General features: G+C 42.4%; 1 protein-coding gene across 3 annotated transcripts in view; it reads right to left on the bottom strand.

Moving 5' to 3' along the window:
* Positions 1-2,004: 2,004 nt before the first annotated feature.
* The window catches only part of ASMTL (acetylserotonin O-methyltransferase like), a 30,607-nt gene continuing 15,710 nt past the window's right edge, over positions 2,005-16,901 (bottom strand). Inside the window, exons 8-13 of one of the 3 annotated variants that reach the window (XM_064437797.1) lie at positions 15,145-15,307; positions 13,163-13,347; positions 11,073-11,202; positions 9,841-9,984; positions 9,160-9,282; positions 2,005-2,706 (exon numbers count right to left, since the gene is read on the bottom strand). In XM_064437797.1, the coding sequence (XP_064293867.1) occupies positions 2,492-2,706; positions 9,160-9,282; positions 9,841-9,984; positions 11,073-11,202; positions 13,163-13,347; positions 15,145-15,307 (960 nt within the window). In that variant the 3' untranslated portion in view covers positions 2,005-2,491. Of the gene's footprint in view, positions 2,707-2,804; positions 3,159-6,324; positions 7,545-9,159; positions 9,283-9,840; positions 9,985-11,072; positions 11,203-13,162; positions 13,348-15,144; positions 15,308-16,901 lie in introns of those variants that run through there. The other 2 variants (XM_064437806.1, XM_064437786.1) reach the window with 2 other exon arrangements.

Raw genomic sequence — 16,901 nt, 5'->3', positions numbered from 1 at the left:
CCGCCGCGCAACGGCTAAATGCCGGGCTCCGCCGGCCCCGCCTCCGGGCCCTCATTGGCCGCACCGCCCCGGGGGCGGGGCCTCGCCGGCCTGTGTGCGGGAGGGGCCGGGTCGTCTGAGGGCGGCGGTGAGAGGCGGGGCGCCGCTCCCTCTCCTCCCCCGCCCCTGCGGCGCCAGTGGCGCAGCGCCGCCACGCCCGGGCAGCTCCGGGGCTGCCGCGACTCGCCGCCGCCGCTTCCGAAAGGCGAGAGGCTTTTCCTCCCTCCGAGCCCGGCCCCCGCGCGGCGGGGTAGGCCCGGCCCGGCACCGCAGCGCGGCCCACCCGGCCCGCCCTCCGGCGCTTTGTGAAGATGACCGTTGCTCGCACAGTTTTTTCCGCAACGGCCTCTTCCCGACGCGTTTCCTGCCGCCGCCCCGTGCCGCCCTTGGTAGGGCGCGCGGGCAGGAAGCTGTACGCTGTAACGGTCCGGCCGCGGGAACCGGCGGGGGGCGGCTCTGGGGCGCTGATCCGGGTGCCGGCAGGCTTTGCTCGGCGCTCGCCACCCGCCGGGTGAGGCCGAGGGAAGGCAGCTCCGTGCTTCCCGGCTCTGTGCCCCCCCGCGGCTCCTCACCACTGCGGTGCCACATCGCCCGGCTTCACCGTCGGTCACTGGAGTCATCCCAGACAATGAAATGCCTGCGGTTTCCTCCAGGCAGGATGGGGAAGTGTGGTCCGGGCTTCACGTCTGGGCGCTCGGAGTCAGATGCTGAAAAGCCCTTCTGCAGGCTGCCCCGAGCCAGGCCTCCTCCGTCAGTAATTCCTGCTAATTTTATTGTACGCTGACACTGACAATTTTACACCTAAAGGGCAAGCTTATGTCCGAAATTATAGCTGTTCTTCTAAAAGTAGGTCTTGAAATGGTTCTAGCTGGAAGGCATGAGTTCACACGCACCTTTTGTTATTGCTTTCACTTTTAATGGATGTTTCCTACAAAAGTAAATAAAGCCAAACATATTTTTTTAAAGAGATGACTGGTCAACCACAAAGTGGCAGTAGCTGAGATGTCTGAAACCACTGCTCTTACACATGCGTGTACTTCGCAGGATTTCAAAATGAGAGCACCTCCCTGGGAGGGCACGTTGCTGTTGTGAGACCAGGATGTGCCAGGCATAGGCTTTCTCTCTGCCGTAGTACGACAGACCTGGTATTCCATGTCACCATACCTTTTTTTTTTTTTTTTGCACGTCAAAAGAGACAAAGTTGTGTGCTATTTTATATTCTAAGTCATAACACAGATACAGTGAAGCGACTCCTGTGCCCACACAGGGCTAGGCGCATGCAGTTATAGGACTATATTTCGGATGTAATTAATGAAAGGCTGTGGTGTGTATTCTTAGGCAGGCACACAAACAGCTTAGTGTTTTATTCTTCTTTTAAAAATAGCTCATAACTGAATGTTAATACTCTCATAGCACAACACAATGTGTGCAAGGCTGGGATTTTTTTCCCCAAAAGGTTTTCTGTTGATTAAAAAAGCACTGCATACTCAGGGACCCTGAAGTGTTGTTGGTTTGAAAAATGAAGGTAAAATGTACGTAACCTGTGCGATACGAAACTGTTCGGTAAACGGTTGTCCTGTCCTGTTCACCTGGGCAGCTCAGATGCATCTGACTGGGGGAAATACTTTTCTCTTGAGCACTGTGCTTTTCCTTCTCTTTCTGCACTTTTTTTTTTCTTTTCTGTTCATCTAATCTCATATTCTGCTGTCCGCTTTCGTAAGAGCTCACAAATTAAGTAGGGCCAAAATGGAGGATGAGGATGATGTTCTTGAACCAAATGTGGTGCCCCCACATTTCATCTCCAATTACAATCACAGATGAAACTTGTGCTTTTATACAACTGCCTTCTCCAGAAACCTCACAGAAGGCAGAGGAGTCTGTCTTCACTCTCTTGGAAAGCTGCTGCTCCAGTTCTTCTGCTTCCAATCTTGACCACGCCATTGCAGTAGCAGTTTCCAGACTTCATTAGACAATGCTTCTTTATTTACAGTACAACATGTAACATAAAATGATATTAAAAGGGATGGTGATGGAGTAATGAAACTAAACCTGCATTAACCTCCTGAAACAGGGGTAAAGGGACATATGCTGGTCTAAAAACTGGATTATTCTGATTGCACCAAGTATGGAGAAACTCTGATTTCTCAGCAACATGAATACTGCTGTAGGGCTGCTGATACCATCTGTGGTCACAGACTTGTTTCTGAGGGTACTACAAGGGTTGTGCAGCCACAGTATCACTGCCGTCAAATGGTGCCAGAATCTTCGGGCGTCATTTTACTCAAGATCCAAATAAATGCAATCAACCTCTCCCCCTTTTCAAAAGTAACTTCAGAAAGCTGACGTAACATTTCTTGTTTATGATATTGACGGGAAACTGAGAACCTATTTGCATAATTACAAACATCAAACATGACCAGACATCCAGATTTTACTACTAAATCCATTTTTTCTAGGTCTTAACAGAGAGAATGACATCTAACAAATTTCCTGTCAGTCTGATTTTGACATCTGTGAATCCATGTTGTTCCAGTAAGCCTCGATATTCAGGGCCACTTCTCTCCTTTCCCTCTGTCTGCACAAGCATGTTCAAAGACTGCAGCAGAGCTGCGCTCCTGGTCTTCTTCTCATCATCCAATACCATTTCAGCCAGCAAAATCCCACAGCCTAATTTAAAAACAAATGCATGCAACAGTACTAGTTTATTATCAGGCAAAAAAAATCCTGCTACCATTTATAAGGTGCAAACTACAAGACACAGGTGATTTCATTTATCATTTATGGATTTGCTCCGCCTTTTGAATGACAAATCCACTATTAAATGTTTAATCCACTCCTCTCACAAAACCCAGGAAATGTCCTTCCACACACTGTGATCAAACGCTCACATGTCAAATCATGTCTCTTTTCAGGGGAAGAGGGGATGACTTCTGTAGGCTTGGCATGAGGGTTATGGAAAACAGTACGGCAGGAATCTCTTTGGGATATATTGCTTCTTCACAATCATACTGAAACGGTGCCGAGCAGGCAAAACAGTGGATGGTGTGTGTTACAGAAGCAAAGAAGTCAATGCCATATATTATTTCTGTAGGAACTCGGGTCTTTGTGGTGGGACTGACCTAGGGATGCAAGCAGAACTTAAAGTGATCCTGTTTCATACAGCCACTCTCTCCATCTTCAGACACGTGAGGGGAAAGGGAAGACGAGCGGGCTACTGACAAAACGAGCATTGTTTTACTCATTGTCTTACGGCCTTACATCTTATGTGGTGGTTTCTCCTGGCACAGTGGGGGCTGGAGGCCACCAACTCAGATCAAAATAGCAGCATTTTACACTGATTTTGGTACTACTAAGGGTTGCATGACATTCAGATCTTTCTGATCCTTAAGACAATTTCCTCAGAGCCATTCCTACCTGACACCTCAGACATTTAACAACTAAAAAAAGGAAATGGAACATAATACTGCAGTTTCTTAGAGAAGAGACTGAGACCTGCAGATAAAACTGCTGGCTGAGACCTCGGTCTTAACTATCAGGAGTCATGAATGTCCTGACAGCTTATTAGTAAATTCCCTGTTTCTTCCCCGTATCACCAGCTACCTTACCAAGTGCAAGTTCAGGCCATCTACCCTGTGATGAACCAGTGACACAGGTTTGCTTCAAAAAGAAAAAGGATCAGCCAAGTATATCTGAGGTGAGCCTGAGCCTACATTACCCACCCAGTGGGACTCTTCTGCTCTAATTCAATCATCCAGCTGTATCACTTTTTGTAGGAAAACCAGGAAACTGCCTTTCACAGAGAGGCAAGACAAATCGTCCTCTGAAAATGTCTGTTTTTCTACTGATTGGAGAGCTCAACGTGACTAGGTGATTTGGATGCCTAACATTTAGTTATCTAAAGTCAGGGTGATGAAGCCCATTTGTTAGGATTCAGTGGTTTCTATTCCTTCCCCCTCTCCCATGAGATTCTCTTTTGCCTTCAACAGCAACCTGGGAACCACTGTTCCTAGTTACACAGCAAATGTTGCTAGGTAGAGTAATGCAGGACTATCATTTCTAAGTCACCATTATATTGCATCTTTGGAAGATGGTGTCCAAATTTTGTACACTCTGAAAGGAGGTGACAAATAGAATAGTCATTACAAATTGTCATGGAAAGTGGTTTTGGACACCCAGGTAACATCAGGGTAATCTGGAAAAAATATACCCAGAAAGCACAACCAATGTGGGAAGAACACCTTCAAAAATTAGACACAGTAAATTAAGTTAGTACAGGGAAAAAGAAAAAAAAAATCCACTTTACAGTTAATGATGATTTACTAATGTAACTGAAATTTCTTCATGGGAGGGGCTGAAACAGAGCTAACTTTCCACCCTTTCAGGAAGCATACTTTGATGAAGAAATTTTAGCCATGGTTTTATAGGAGATAAAAATTAATGGTCATAACAATCTTTTCTGAATTAGAAAGTAATTTAATCCAGATTATCACTGTTTAGCAAGGGCATAATTTTCAGGCAAAAGAAAGGGGGGGGGAAGTAAAGTCCCAGCCTTCCAGAAACTTAAAAAAAACCAAACTAAAACCCCACATTAAATACTTCCACTATCCAGAGTCAGCTAACAGATCCGAAACTGAACTGAGAGCTCACGCAAAGGGGCTTAGCCATTAAATAGCTCTTCCTCAGCTTTTGTGCTGGTGGCTCAGATGACATACTACCCTTCGCTTCCGTCCCATTACTTTTCCAGTCACAAGTACTGTTAATAGTTGTTAACAAGGTCAAAAATTGATATAAAAACGATTGAGCCAGGGAAGTCAACCGAGTTGTGTCTCCTCTTTCTGGCAAACATCTCGTTCTATCTTCCTCAAGGATTCTTTCCTTGGCGTTCAGTGAGCAAGTGCTGAAGTTCTTGTGCCTATAATTTGTCTATTATTCTGTTAATCCCCACAACTCTCCACCTCAAAAAAAATGTTTTCTGTGCATTGCATTTCCTCTAGACTACTGTTAAGGCAGACTGTGGGTAAAAGGCAGCACCCTCAAGAAAGCATAGTTAAATGTCACTTTCCAGGGAGCAACACAAAACCTACAGGCTTTATCGGCCAAAGTTCATTCGGATTCTAAAACTCAGCCCCCTGACTCTTCGTGTCTTGGTTAGAGAACAGGCCCAAATTTTCCTCAGTTATGCCTGTTGCTTAGGAAGTCTCTTCAGTGTAACACCATTAAATCCACCCCCTCTACCAGTCAGCAAAAGATCAGCTTTCTCCAGAGCAACTGAAAAACTCAATTTGGACATTAATGAGAAAAGACAAGTTTCTCCTTTCTCAGGTGACTGGGCTACATCAAATGGTTATAGAACAGGAGATCTCTAGTCCAACTTCCCACTCGAAGCAGGGCAGCTCTACATTCAGCTCAGCTTGTTCAGGGCTTTCTTCTCAACTCTTGAAACCTCCAAGGACAGAGATTCCACAACGTCTCTCAGCAACCTGCTCCAATGCTTAATTATCCTGGGAGTGCAAAGCTGTGGTGCATCACCACCAACACCATGCCCCAGGGACTAATCCTTAGCATGTATAGAGTGTTGTGCTTTAATCACAGACTACGCTGAGGTTGTGTGGTAGCCAAGCATATTCTATTCAAATTCTACAGTCAGATACATAGTACTTAGAGGCACAGTTTTAAAGTCTGGGACAGTTACAGGTGTGCCAGCTTTAGGATTGAAACTTTCTGACTCAAACAGCTTATAGCAGCTTAAAGAATAGCATTATGAACTTATGAATAACTGAGATGAGAAAGTTCTGATTGCTGGAATGAGTCTCTCAAAATACAAACCTGTTAAGCATAATGGAAGCTTCATGCCAATTTGGAAAAGAAACATTTTAAATTTGTTCAGCTGTTGAATATCTTGCCTCATCTCTTTAAATGTAAGGATGAGATCTGACAGATTTCCATTTATAAAAAACCTTCTGCTAAGAATGAAAAAGTTCAACATTTCCCTTATTTTGTGCAGAAGAAATGCTCTGTAGTAAGCATCTTTCTCATGATGAATTGAATCACTGTGGCACTTCTGCTTTACTCAGTGCTCAAAGAGCAAAGTAACTTCTGATTAAGTAACATAAGACAGAGTCTACCAGGCATATGCAACTCTTGACCTTGCTCATTAATTTGCTCTCTTTAATTTGCTGAGTTTGCTGATTCAGCATAGGCACAGCCTCTTTCACACTAACTTATTGGGATCATTGCTGTAGAAGTATAACAGGCAAGAAACTCACAACTGCTAGAGAAGAAAGCTAGTTTGAAAGTGCAACTTTAATCTCCAGGAAGGCTTCCACTACAAAGTACATTTTAAATAGAAAAAATAAATATCAATAAAGTATCAGGAAAAAATAAACATTAGGAGAGGTGACATCAGTGACAAACTACTTGAAGAGATGGGATACAGTATGTACTTCCCCAATTAAGGACTAGAATATAAAGAAACTTCTATTTTTAATTTTCAAAAGAGAATTTACACATAAATCCTAAGACTCATCTCAAGTAACACAGAAAGTCTATACGGCCATTTCACCGTATTCAGAAAAAACCCAGACTGATAGGAACTGAAGGGAACAGCTCTCAACTGCAGCCTGTGTGGGTACATACTGTGGCTGGAGGTCAGAGGCTGCTGAAGTTTCTCTGTGACATTATGGCTGCTGTAGGAACATGTTTGAGCTTTGTTCTATTTTCCCTTTTGCCTGCAGAAAACGTGCTTTAAAAAAAAAAGGGTATTCTTGAGATGTTTTTGAGTGAAGACCCACAGAAAAGTGAAAAAGGGAATTAGCAGCCCCAATTCAGACAGATGGTACAGTATTCATTTTTTGTTTTTTAATTTCTGATAAAAACTAGTAGTAACCACTGAATACACTGCAGAGTGAGAATTCTCTTTGATTTTAAGGTCCAAGAAAACTGTGGGTATTAATGTGGCTCATAAAAGCTCATAGTTTTAACTTGCCATACCATACAGCTATGCCAAGTCTAAGCTTAATATATCTTTCATGCATCTGCAAACCAGCTGAAAGAACTGGACATGAAGATATTTAATACATAGGAGTTTCAGCCTGCCTCAGGCACTTTTTAAATGCAGAGAACTCACTCCTGCAGAAGCTGCAGTACAACTTTTATTCAAGGCCAGTAACAACTATGCTGCAGATAAAGGGTCAAAATGATCCTAAACTGACAATATGTGCCGGTTGATGATGGGTATACTGCACAAGTGTTGTAAAAACTCAGCATCCCAGTTTGCTTCTGGGCACACTATGGTGACAGATTCTTCTTGAAGCACAAAACGGCATCTAGTAAGTTTCCTGTGATCTTAATTTGTACATTTGTGAATCCATATTTCTCCAGTAGCTGTTTATATTCTGAGGCACTTCTCTGCTTGCCTTCAGTCATACTGAGGGACTGTAGTACAGCTCTAGGAGGGTGTGTCTTCTGTTCATCAAGCACAATTTCTGCCACTAGCAAGGCACTTCCTGCATTTCCAAAACAACCAAAAGTAGTTCAGTAAAGTATTTCTAGCTTCAAGTTTCGTATTTTGTTCAGACACAGTTACAGAGATCCCTCAGACTACCGTTTTAAGGTCTTCAGTGGAAATCAGTGAGAGAACTTTCAGTATCTCTTCCTGGAAGCAACCATTTAATTGATAAAAAGAAGGGGGAGTTCAGAGCACTGTCTACACTACAATGAAGTTCAGATCACTTCCTGACTCTGCTTTTAAACTCAGTCTTGTTTCCATTTGAAACAAGCAACTCCTGTAAGCATCTGTCATACCCCAGTCTTTGCATAAGAAGATTAAGACAGTCACCCACAATTTTCTTTCATAATTTATAAACAGGATTATGCTTTATGTCCTAGATCTAGTTTTGAATGCTCTCCTATGAAACAAACTTCACAGCTACCATTAATCCTGTTGGATTAAGGAATCAATTGATCTAACCAGTCAGGCTTTTCTGCTTTTTGTCTTCTCCTTTGATCTTTAATACTGCCCAAATAGGAGTGAACAGTATGCCCTGGCACCCAAAAGGGTCAACCATGTCCTAGGGTGCATCAAGCACAGTACCACTAGCCAGTCAAGGGAGCTGATTGTCCCACTCTACTCCACACTGGTGCGGCCCCACCTCAAGTACTGTGTGCAGTTTCGGGCACCTCAGTATTAGAGTGTGTCCAGGGGAGGGTGCCCAAGATGGTGAAAGGCCTTGATGGCAAGACTTACGAGGTCACTTGGTTTGTCCAGCTTGGAGAGGAGAAGGCTGAGGGGTGACCTCACCGCAGCCCACAGCTTCCTCAAGGGGGGCAGCAGAGAGGGAGGTGCTGATCTCCTCTGTCGGGTGACCAGCAATAGGACACAAGGAAATTGAATGAAGCTGCCTCAGGGGAAGTTCAGATTGGACATTAGGAAAAGGTTCTTCACTGAGAGAGTGGTCAGTCACTGGCACAGGCTCCCCAGGGAAGTGGTCATTGGCTCCAAGCCTGTCAGAGTTCAAGGAGCATCTGGACAATGCTCTTAGTCATATGGTTTAGTGTTAGGTAGTCCTGCAAGGAGCAGGGAGTTGGGCTCGATGATCCTTATGGGTCCCTTCCCACTTGAGATATTGTGATTCAAATGTAGGAGAAAGCAGAAGAGGCTACCTATTTCTCATTAAATCTGTGCATAAAGTAGTGCTGAACTCCAGTTTACCATATGCTGGGTGCTACTGAGATAGCAAAATGATGGCAAGACAAACTGCTGCTTCTTGATTAACCTAAAGGAACTTTAGTTAGACTACCTGTATGTATAGAAATACGCACATGCTTAGTTATTTGATGATACAGGGCTTAGTAAGAAAGACTGGGCATAGCAGAGATAGGGGAGATGATGTAGTTGTATGTGAGGCCTGAAACTATAGTAAGGGCTTATTTTATATAGTTTTATTAGCAGCTTTGTTTCCTTTTTTTCTCAGTAGGTATTACCATAATGCAAGCATAGACATTGAAGCAAAGGCTACTATGACTGGACATAAAAATATGGTTTTTAAAATGAGCTTATGATTACTCATTATGTTTATGCATTAACATATACCGTTAAGCCCACAAGATGAAAAAACTTACCTGGTTTGCAGACAGCTGATATCTTGCTTAACAGCACATGTATCTTTTCATCAGGCCAGTCATGAAGAACACGTGAAAGGATGTAAAGATCTGCTTCTGGAATATTATCCTTGAAGAAGTCACCTGTTGGAAAGTAGAGTTTGAGTACATTCCTACAGAAACCACAGAGTACATTCCTACCAAATGAAACTAAAATATTGTGGAGGAACTAGTTGCTTTGGCAGAGGTAAAGAAACAAACAAGAATGAACAGGTATAGGGATACACTGATTTGCAGATAAGGAAAGAGTAGTTAAGGCGAAGGGCAGATCATAGGTAAGAATTCTGTAACATGAAAATGGAGAGAAAGTCTTAAGTAAGGAAGGAGACATCGAAGTCCTTGGTAGCCACCACATTATCTTCCCTAGAAAAGAAAAGCCTGAGACAAGGACACGCAGCCTCTACCCCCAGTGGTACTCAAAAATGACTAATTCTTACTTCTTTATTTATCCATGTTCTCCAACCACAGACAGATTTTTTTTTTTTTTATCCCCACAGGCTTGACAAATACAATTTAGCATGGGTGAGCCTATATTGTCTTGGACTAAGATGACACACGTTTAGGGTTGGAGCAGGGTAGCGCACCATTTTCTGCAGCAAAAGAGCTGCAGAAGGAAGATAAAAGATCATGTGTTACATTTACCTGATACAAATGTCACTGGTGATGTGTGTTGTCCTGAAGGCTGAAAGTAAGAGGTGTTTGCAATGACTTCTGGAAGGTCAAATACCGTGACCTTGAGATTTGGGTATATTTGTACTAATTCATGACCCAGAGCTCCAGTGCAACCTGTCAAAAGTTTTAAAAAGTCAATTCAAGTCTTTTCTCCCAGCATTTGCAGACGTTTTTAAAGACAAGGCTATATACACCATTAAAATATACATCAAATCAGAATTAGAGGTAGGCAGTCAGCTCCGCAGTTAACATGGGCAGTAGCACTTCCTGGTGAATAAAGCAATGCTTTGAAGCTTGGGGAATGAGGGATGACTCCTTACTGTCATGGAATTGCTAATATGACCTTTGACACCAGTACCTCAGGGTTTTTTTTGGGGGGTATAAGAACATTAATGAAAGGGCAAGGACTTGCCATTTGTGGATGACGAGCACTAGAACTATTTACCATTTACAAAGCACTGATACACAAACTTTGACAAATACTCTCCAGCATGGTAAAGGATAGGGATAGTAAAGCCTTGGAGTCTCTGCACAACTGGCAAAGGTTGCACCAGTATTGTGTTAATTCCTCTGACATGCTGTCCACCTCCCCAGGCACAAAATAAAGTGTTTTTCCTCCAGTGGAATTTTCCCTGCATAGTAACACTCTTTCTGGGCAACTCCAAGCATAGGGCAAAACAGGACAAGAGGAGTTTCTTCAGGTGAATCATTGGTCTTCAACATTTTGGTGGTCATCTTCGATATTAATAATAAGATAGAAAACAAACCCATTCTAAAAGAATCAACCCTTTTTGTTCTAGCAGTGCAGCATTTCAAGTCTGGCGCCTCAATACAGAAGTATTCAGAAATAAATCCTTTATTACATTTGAAAATCTTGGACACGCCAAAGGACAGCAACAGTGCAGCTGAAAATGCAGCTCCCAGTCCAATATTCTATCAGCTAAGCCACAAATCATCCTGGTTTTTTGTGTTGTGTCAGTATGTAACTGATGGTGACAAACATTCACTTATTTCGAACTACTCAATACCATTTAAGTAACCTTGCTTTCAGTCCTTTCATTCTGACATTATAATACCAGGAAAACAACAGTAAATAATATTACTGCAGTTCTAGTAAAAAATACGCCTATGTTTTAAGTAGCATAGAGCTGAAATCAAGGTTTTCCCTTTAATTTGTACACAAGTTCAATTACAGGCAATACCTCCTAAATCACAAGCAGATTTAAACTGTGAAAGATCAAATGCTGTAGCCACATCTCTTGCTGTCAGGTGGGCAATGCTGTGCATGGCAGCCATAAAACGCTGCTTCACCTCCTGGCTGTGATAATAGTCCTAAAAGGGGAAAAAGGCACAGTAATTGAAGTTGATTTCCATTACTTAACTAAAACTACGTACAACCAAGGTGCACACCATTAACGTTAGAATTCTAAAATTAAAAGATCTGTTAAAAGTGCCATTGACTAGTTGCTCATCCAAGTCCTTTGCTGTTTCACTGTAGTGGTAAGCACATTTTTGCATGTTTTCCAAAATTCTGATCATACAGACATCTTTTGCAGCATGTCTCAAAGGACATACACCTGGCTGGTGTGAACCTGGTCTTGGTGATGTCCCAAGCGCTGATAAATTCAACGCTTCTGCCCACTGAAGCTGGGGCAGCAGAGCAGGAAGAAAGGGTAATCTGAAAAGTGCCTTTTAAAGAAGTAGTGTGCCTTTGATATACATTTACTAACACATTTGCTCCGCAGCAAGATGTCATCAGACTTTAAACTGTTTGAAGGGATAGAGTTTGTCCTTTCAGTCTCCTAAAGTGTTCCTCCTTCTTCTTGATATACTCACAAATTGCTTTCATTTAATTCTGACATTCTCCCATGATGGGAAGATAACTAGATGATTGGACCATAACCTAAACCAGAAACATTAAAGCTCATGCTGGGTTTTTTGATTAGGTAAGATGCAAGCATTCAGTACCACAACCTCATGCCTTTACCTTTGAAATGATACATAAGCATGAATCCCTTCTCACTTTCATACAGACTTATCAGTTCTGTCTGGCTTTACAGCTACCAGTAAGTGGCAGTACCTCCAGGCTGTGGTATGCAGAGTGCCATAGGCAGCCCATATATTCTGCTTGGAAATACTATCCCATAGATACGTGGACCCCAGGCCTGAAGTGGTAATGACTCCTGCCACAAGCATCACCCAAGCAAACTCAAGGTGATAATCCAGATGTTTAACAAAGGATGAGATCCCATTCACCTACATTAGAACGCTCAACTTGCACATAAATTTAATCATCTACTGCAGTATCTATCCTAAAGCAAAGTATCTAAACTCCCTTTAAAAGGGCTTTGAAACATTCCTAAAGGAGGTTCTGTCCACCAGTAATCTAGGTACTAACATTAGGCTAACAGGATCTTCTTAAGTTTCCTAAAGCCCTTATTTCCTTCCATCAACTCTATGAGGGATGTAGACATCTCCTTTAGGAGAGTGGCTTCATCAGCATGTAGAAGTTAAATATAAATTAAGAACCTCAAGATGTAGTGTGAAGCACTGCTGTCAGAGATGAAGTCCTGACATTCTCCTGCTCACTCTGCTAGCCCTCTCCTTAAAGAGGCACAAATATTTATGCCCCAACTTGCTTCCCCAGGTGGATAACTGACAAGTTAGGCTAGTTATAACTCTGATTCTCCAGTCTGAACACATCCACCTGGGCTAGCATCGGAAAAGGAATGCTACAGAGATGGATACAGATGGAAGAAAGGATTACAATTCTGACAGCAATATATACCAGCTTGAAGCATATACAAAACTACAAACCTTTATAAAAGAGACCAGATCCCTTCTCCACTACATCAACACAAAGCGACTTTGAAAACAGCTTTGATTACACTGTCAGCACAGACTGAACTGGATGCACATCAGTACCAAGTGATTGGCATCCAATATGGAAGGAGTGCATGTGTGATTAGGTACTATCTGGTGTTATATAAAGGCCACATATATGTAAATTAAACAAGCCCAGAGGTTGGCTGAGTGTGTGTTAGCTGGATGGGCAACACTAGCCAGAGAATTTCTGTCAGCACTTGAATTTCCCAGTAAGTTCTGTGATTGCTCCAGCACTTCGGATCCAAAAGTCAAAGGGAACACAAGTCACAGGGACTCATGAGTTGCACTGTGTTTCTACTGTTTCTTAGATTGACCAACTTTCTTAAACAGCTCAATCTCCATTTGCCCCTAGATCAGTTCTGGGCTCCTCAGAGCTGGTTTTGATACTAATAAGCATTTACATTACCTTAAATAAATCCTCTGCTTTCTTTCCAAAGGCTCGATGGTTCTGCCTGCTGCCTTCTTTGACAGCAGACTCCAAGTTTGTGAAGAGAGGCCAAAGGTGGTCATTAGAGTGGATAATATAGCCATGAAGTGAGTATTCACCATCTGAGGTCAGGTAGGTGTTTGCTGACTCAGTATTTCTGTAACCTTATAGGAGGAAAACAATTGTAACCAGCTTTGTTTCAGTACTTTACAACGGTCATTTAAAATCTGAAGGCATGTTTTCTGTGTAGCTGTTAAATAGCTAGCAAATCCTGACCTGAGGGTGATATTTTTTTGTGCAGAGGTTTCTGTGAAATAATTCTAAAGGCCTTCATTTTTAAAGGAGCACATACTTTTTTATAAAGTTTATAAAAAGTATTTATATGCTGGAGGATATAGATAGGCACAATTTTTTTTTTCTAAAACCGGAGCACCTCAGTTACCTCACCTGATATTCAAGGTTGAGTATCAGAAGTTCCTCATTCCTTACTACTTTTTTCTTTAGATTATGGCTTCTGCTTCCCTTAAATTCAAGCTTTCTCCAGTATGGTTTGCCTTTAGGGCTTTCTCCTTGGTATTGTCCTTTAACAGAGTTGAAAGCCTCCTTTATTTCCTTTTCTTGGCACTTGACCATTTTAAGTCTTACTATGTAAACAATGCATATGGAAACTTTTAACTATGTAGTGCAGACTGAAAAAGTTAATATTGACTCCCTCACCTACATACACCTTCAAGCACTGTTCCAGTTAGGGGTACTAAAATTTAAGCTGTTGTCCATGAAGAGGGACACATTCCAGAGCTGCTCTCATTAAAACCCTGATTCTCTGCTGAAGATTGTGACTCTGCATTGCTGCAGCAGGGAATGGAATTTGGTCCTTAATTTAGATAGAATCGTAGAATCATTTAGGTTGGAAAAGACCCATAAGATCAAGTCTAACCATTAACCTAACACTGCCAGTTCATCACTAAATCATGTCCTAAGTGCCATATCTACATGCCTTTTAAATGCTTCTAGGGATGGTGACTCAACCACTTCCCTGGGCAGCCTGTGCCAGTGCCTGACTACTCTTTCAGCAAATAAATTTTTCCTAATACCCAGACTAAACCTCCTCTGGCGCAGCTTGAGGCCATTTCCTCTCATCCTATTGCTAGTTACTTGGGAGAAGAGACCAACACCCACCTCACTACAGCCTTCTTTCAGGTAGCTGTAGGGAGTGATAAGGTCTCCTCTCAGCCTCCTCTCCTCCAGACTAAACAACCCCAGTTCCCTCAGCCTATCCTCGTAAAATCTGCTGTCCAGACCCTTCACCAGCTTCATTGCCCTTCTCTGGACACGCTCCAGAACCTCAATGTCTTTCTTGTAGTGAGGGGCCCAAAAATGAACACAGCACTCGAGGTGCGGCCTCACCAGTGCCGAGTACAGGGGCACGATCACCTCCCTACTCCTGCTGGCCACACTATTCCTGATACAGGCCAGGATGCTGTTGGCCTTCTTGGCCACCTGCGCACACTGCTGGCTCATGTTCAGGTGGCTGTCAACGAACACCCCCAGCTCCTTTTCCTCCAGGCAGCTCTCCAGCCGCTCCTCCCCAAGCCTGTAGCGTTGTGTGGGGTTGTTGTGACCCAAGTGCATGTGGTACATCTGAGCTGTTACACTGCTCCCTGGGACTCCCCACACAACATTTTCTTAGAAATTTGTTCAGTATTACATCCAGAGAGCACAAGCAATCTAAGGATTCCTTAAAGGAGACCTGGATGTGTTCATTAGATAAGGCCTGCCCCCAAATGAAACAATTCCAGCTACTAATAATGAAAGCAAAGCAGCAACAATCCATTCCTCTTTCCCCCAAATCCAAGTTACCCACAATACCAGGTCAGACCCTGTGACCTTCCAAGCATTTCCTCCAGTCCCGCATGTCTTTCAGTACTGTATGCAGTTGCAGGGAGGACAAATTAAGTCACCTTGTGGGGTTTTCTGCAGTAATCCAAGAGCAGCACATGCATCAAGGAGTCTTTCTGTTCCACACACAGAGGTTCCAATCTCATTTGCAATATCCACAGCCTTCAGTGGACCTTTATCTTTCAGATGATCAAACATCTTCAGCTTAGAGGCTACAAACAGAGCCTACATGTAGGAAAAAACTGTTAGCATGCTGTGTTTAAAAGACTGCAATACAGAAGCAAAAGAACTATACATTTGCCTAGAATTATTCTATACAACTACTGTTCTTGAAGAAGTGCAACACAGTTTAACAAAAATCCTAAAAACTGCTGATACCTTTCCTTCCCTCTCAGAGGGTTTCAGTATCTTAGCCAAGTAACAGTTTTTAACAGAGGTGTTTGGGAGAGAAGGGAACTTAAAATATTCTGGAACGCAGCCTATAGATTTCACATGAAGACCACCTCTTTATTCAGATATTTAGCATATCCCCATCTATAAGCTTGTTCCATAAGGTCAAACATTCTTAAGCATCTGAACCAATGCCAAAAAATAAAATTAAATTTGATTTACCTAAAATGTAAGGAACCATAAAGGTCCACTAAGGTGGTGTAACAGCCTCAGTTGCTACAATATTGGTCTTTGAAGTTTTATTCTATTTTTTACTTAATTTTTATTAAACAGAGTACAACTGTACTGCCCGCACACCTTAATAGAACACGTACATATGGAAGGAGGAAGACAGAACAGCTAGTGCCTGATGGTGAAGAGAAACTCATAGGCAGTGCAGCTGCCTAAGTAGAAAAACTTAACTGAACTTGTAGAGATATACTAACCAAACCAGAGAGGGAAGTTAATGATATGTGATAACATGTACCTCTCCATTTGAAATTAATTTTCAATTCTGCAGTTTCAGTATTCTGAAACAGTTAAAAGACCTAACACCAAGGAACTTATGTAGAGCACATGAGTGGAAGCACACACAGCAATCACAGAATCCATTTCTTTTGTGGGCAACTATAATATACTTAAAAATCAAAGGCAGTCAAGGAAAAAAATGGGTTGTCATTCTGTTTAATAAACCTCAAATGGAGGAAGAGAGATTAACTGTGAAAGGAAGGTCTGGTACTGTGTGTCCATATATTTTATCATCTTCATCCTCTTTTTACAGTTTCCTCTGTTATTCTCATAAGAACTTATAGCTGGGATTTATTATAATCCAGGCTTTCACAATACTGAGCCAACTGCATCTAGTCTACAACCATTTGGCTTCCAAGACTTGCCCAATCTTTGGGCTGATACCACCTGGAAACTATAGGAACAGGAAAGAGAATGTGAGAAGATAAGGTCAAAAACTTGGCTGACTCAAATCACTCTTTCTACTGTTCCATAATTCTCAGTTCAAGGGTGGGATCGGGGGTGGAAATCAAAGAAGAAAAAACCCAAAGGTCTGACTATGGATCAGACTATGCAAATTCAGTACTTAAGTTTGAGAAAGTATGGTTTAACCCTGATGCCCTCAGCAACAGCAGCTGTTCAGACTAAAATAGGTAGCAACATTTTCACCTGCGGGAGATTTCACTCTGCTTCATGAAGTCCTTGAAACAACACACAAGGATCAAAATGAAATAGAACTTAAGCGCTTTTGTGAAACTAAATGCTTTTGTGCTCTTATCCCTATTTTACAAGTAGAGAGATGATTAGTTTTGTCAGATCACAGGAAGCGTTCATTGCAACTGGTAATTAATTTTATGAAGATCCAAGCCCTGCAGAAAAACAT

This window comes from Phalacrocorax carbo, chromosome 1 (assembly GCF_963921805.1).
Source record: "Phalacrocorax carbo chromosome 1, bPhaCar2.1, whole genome shotgun sequence".
NCBI classification, from domain to species: Eukaryota; Metazoa; Chordata; class Aves; order Suliformes; family Phalacrocoracidae; genus Phalacrocorax; species Phalacrocorax carbo.
Note: the sequence above shows the minus strand (reverse complement) of the source record. Positions and strands in the feature narration are given on the sequence as shown.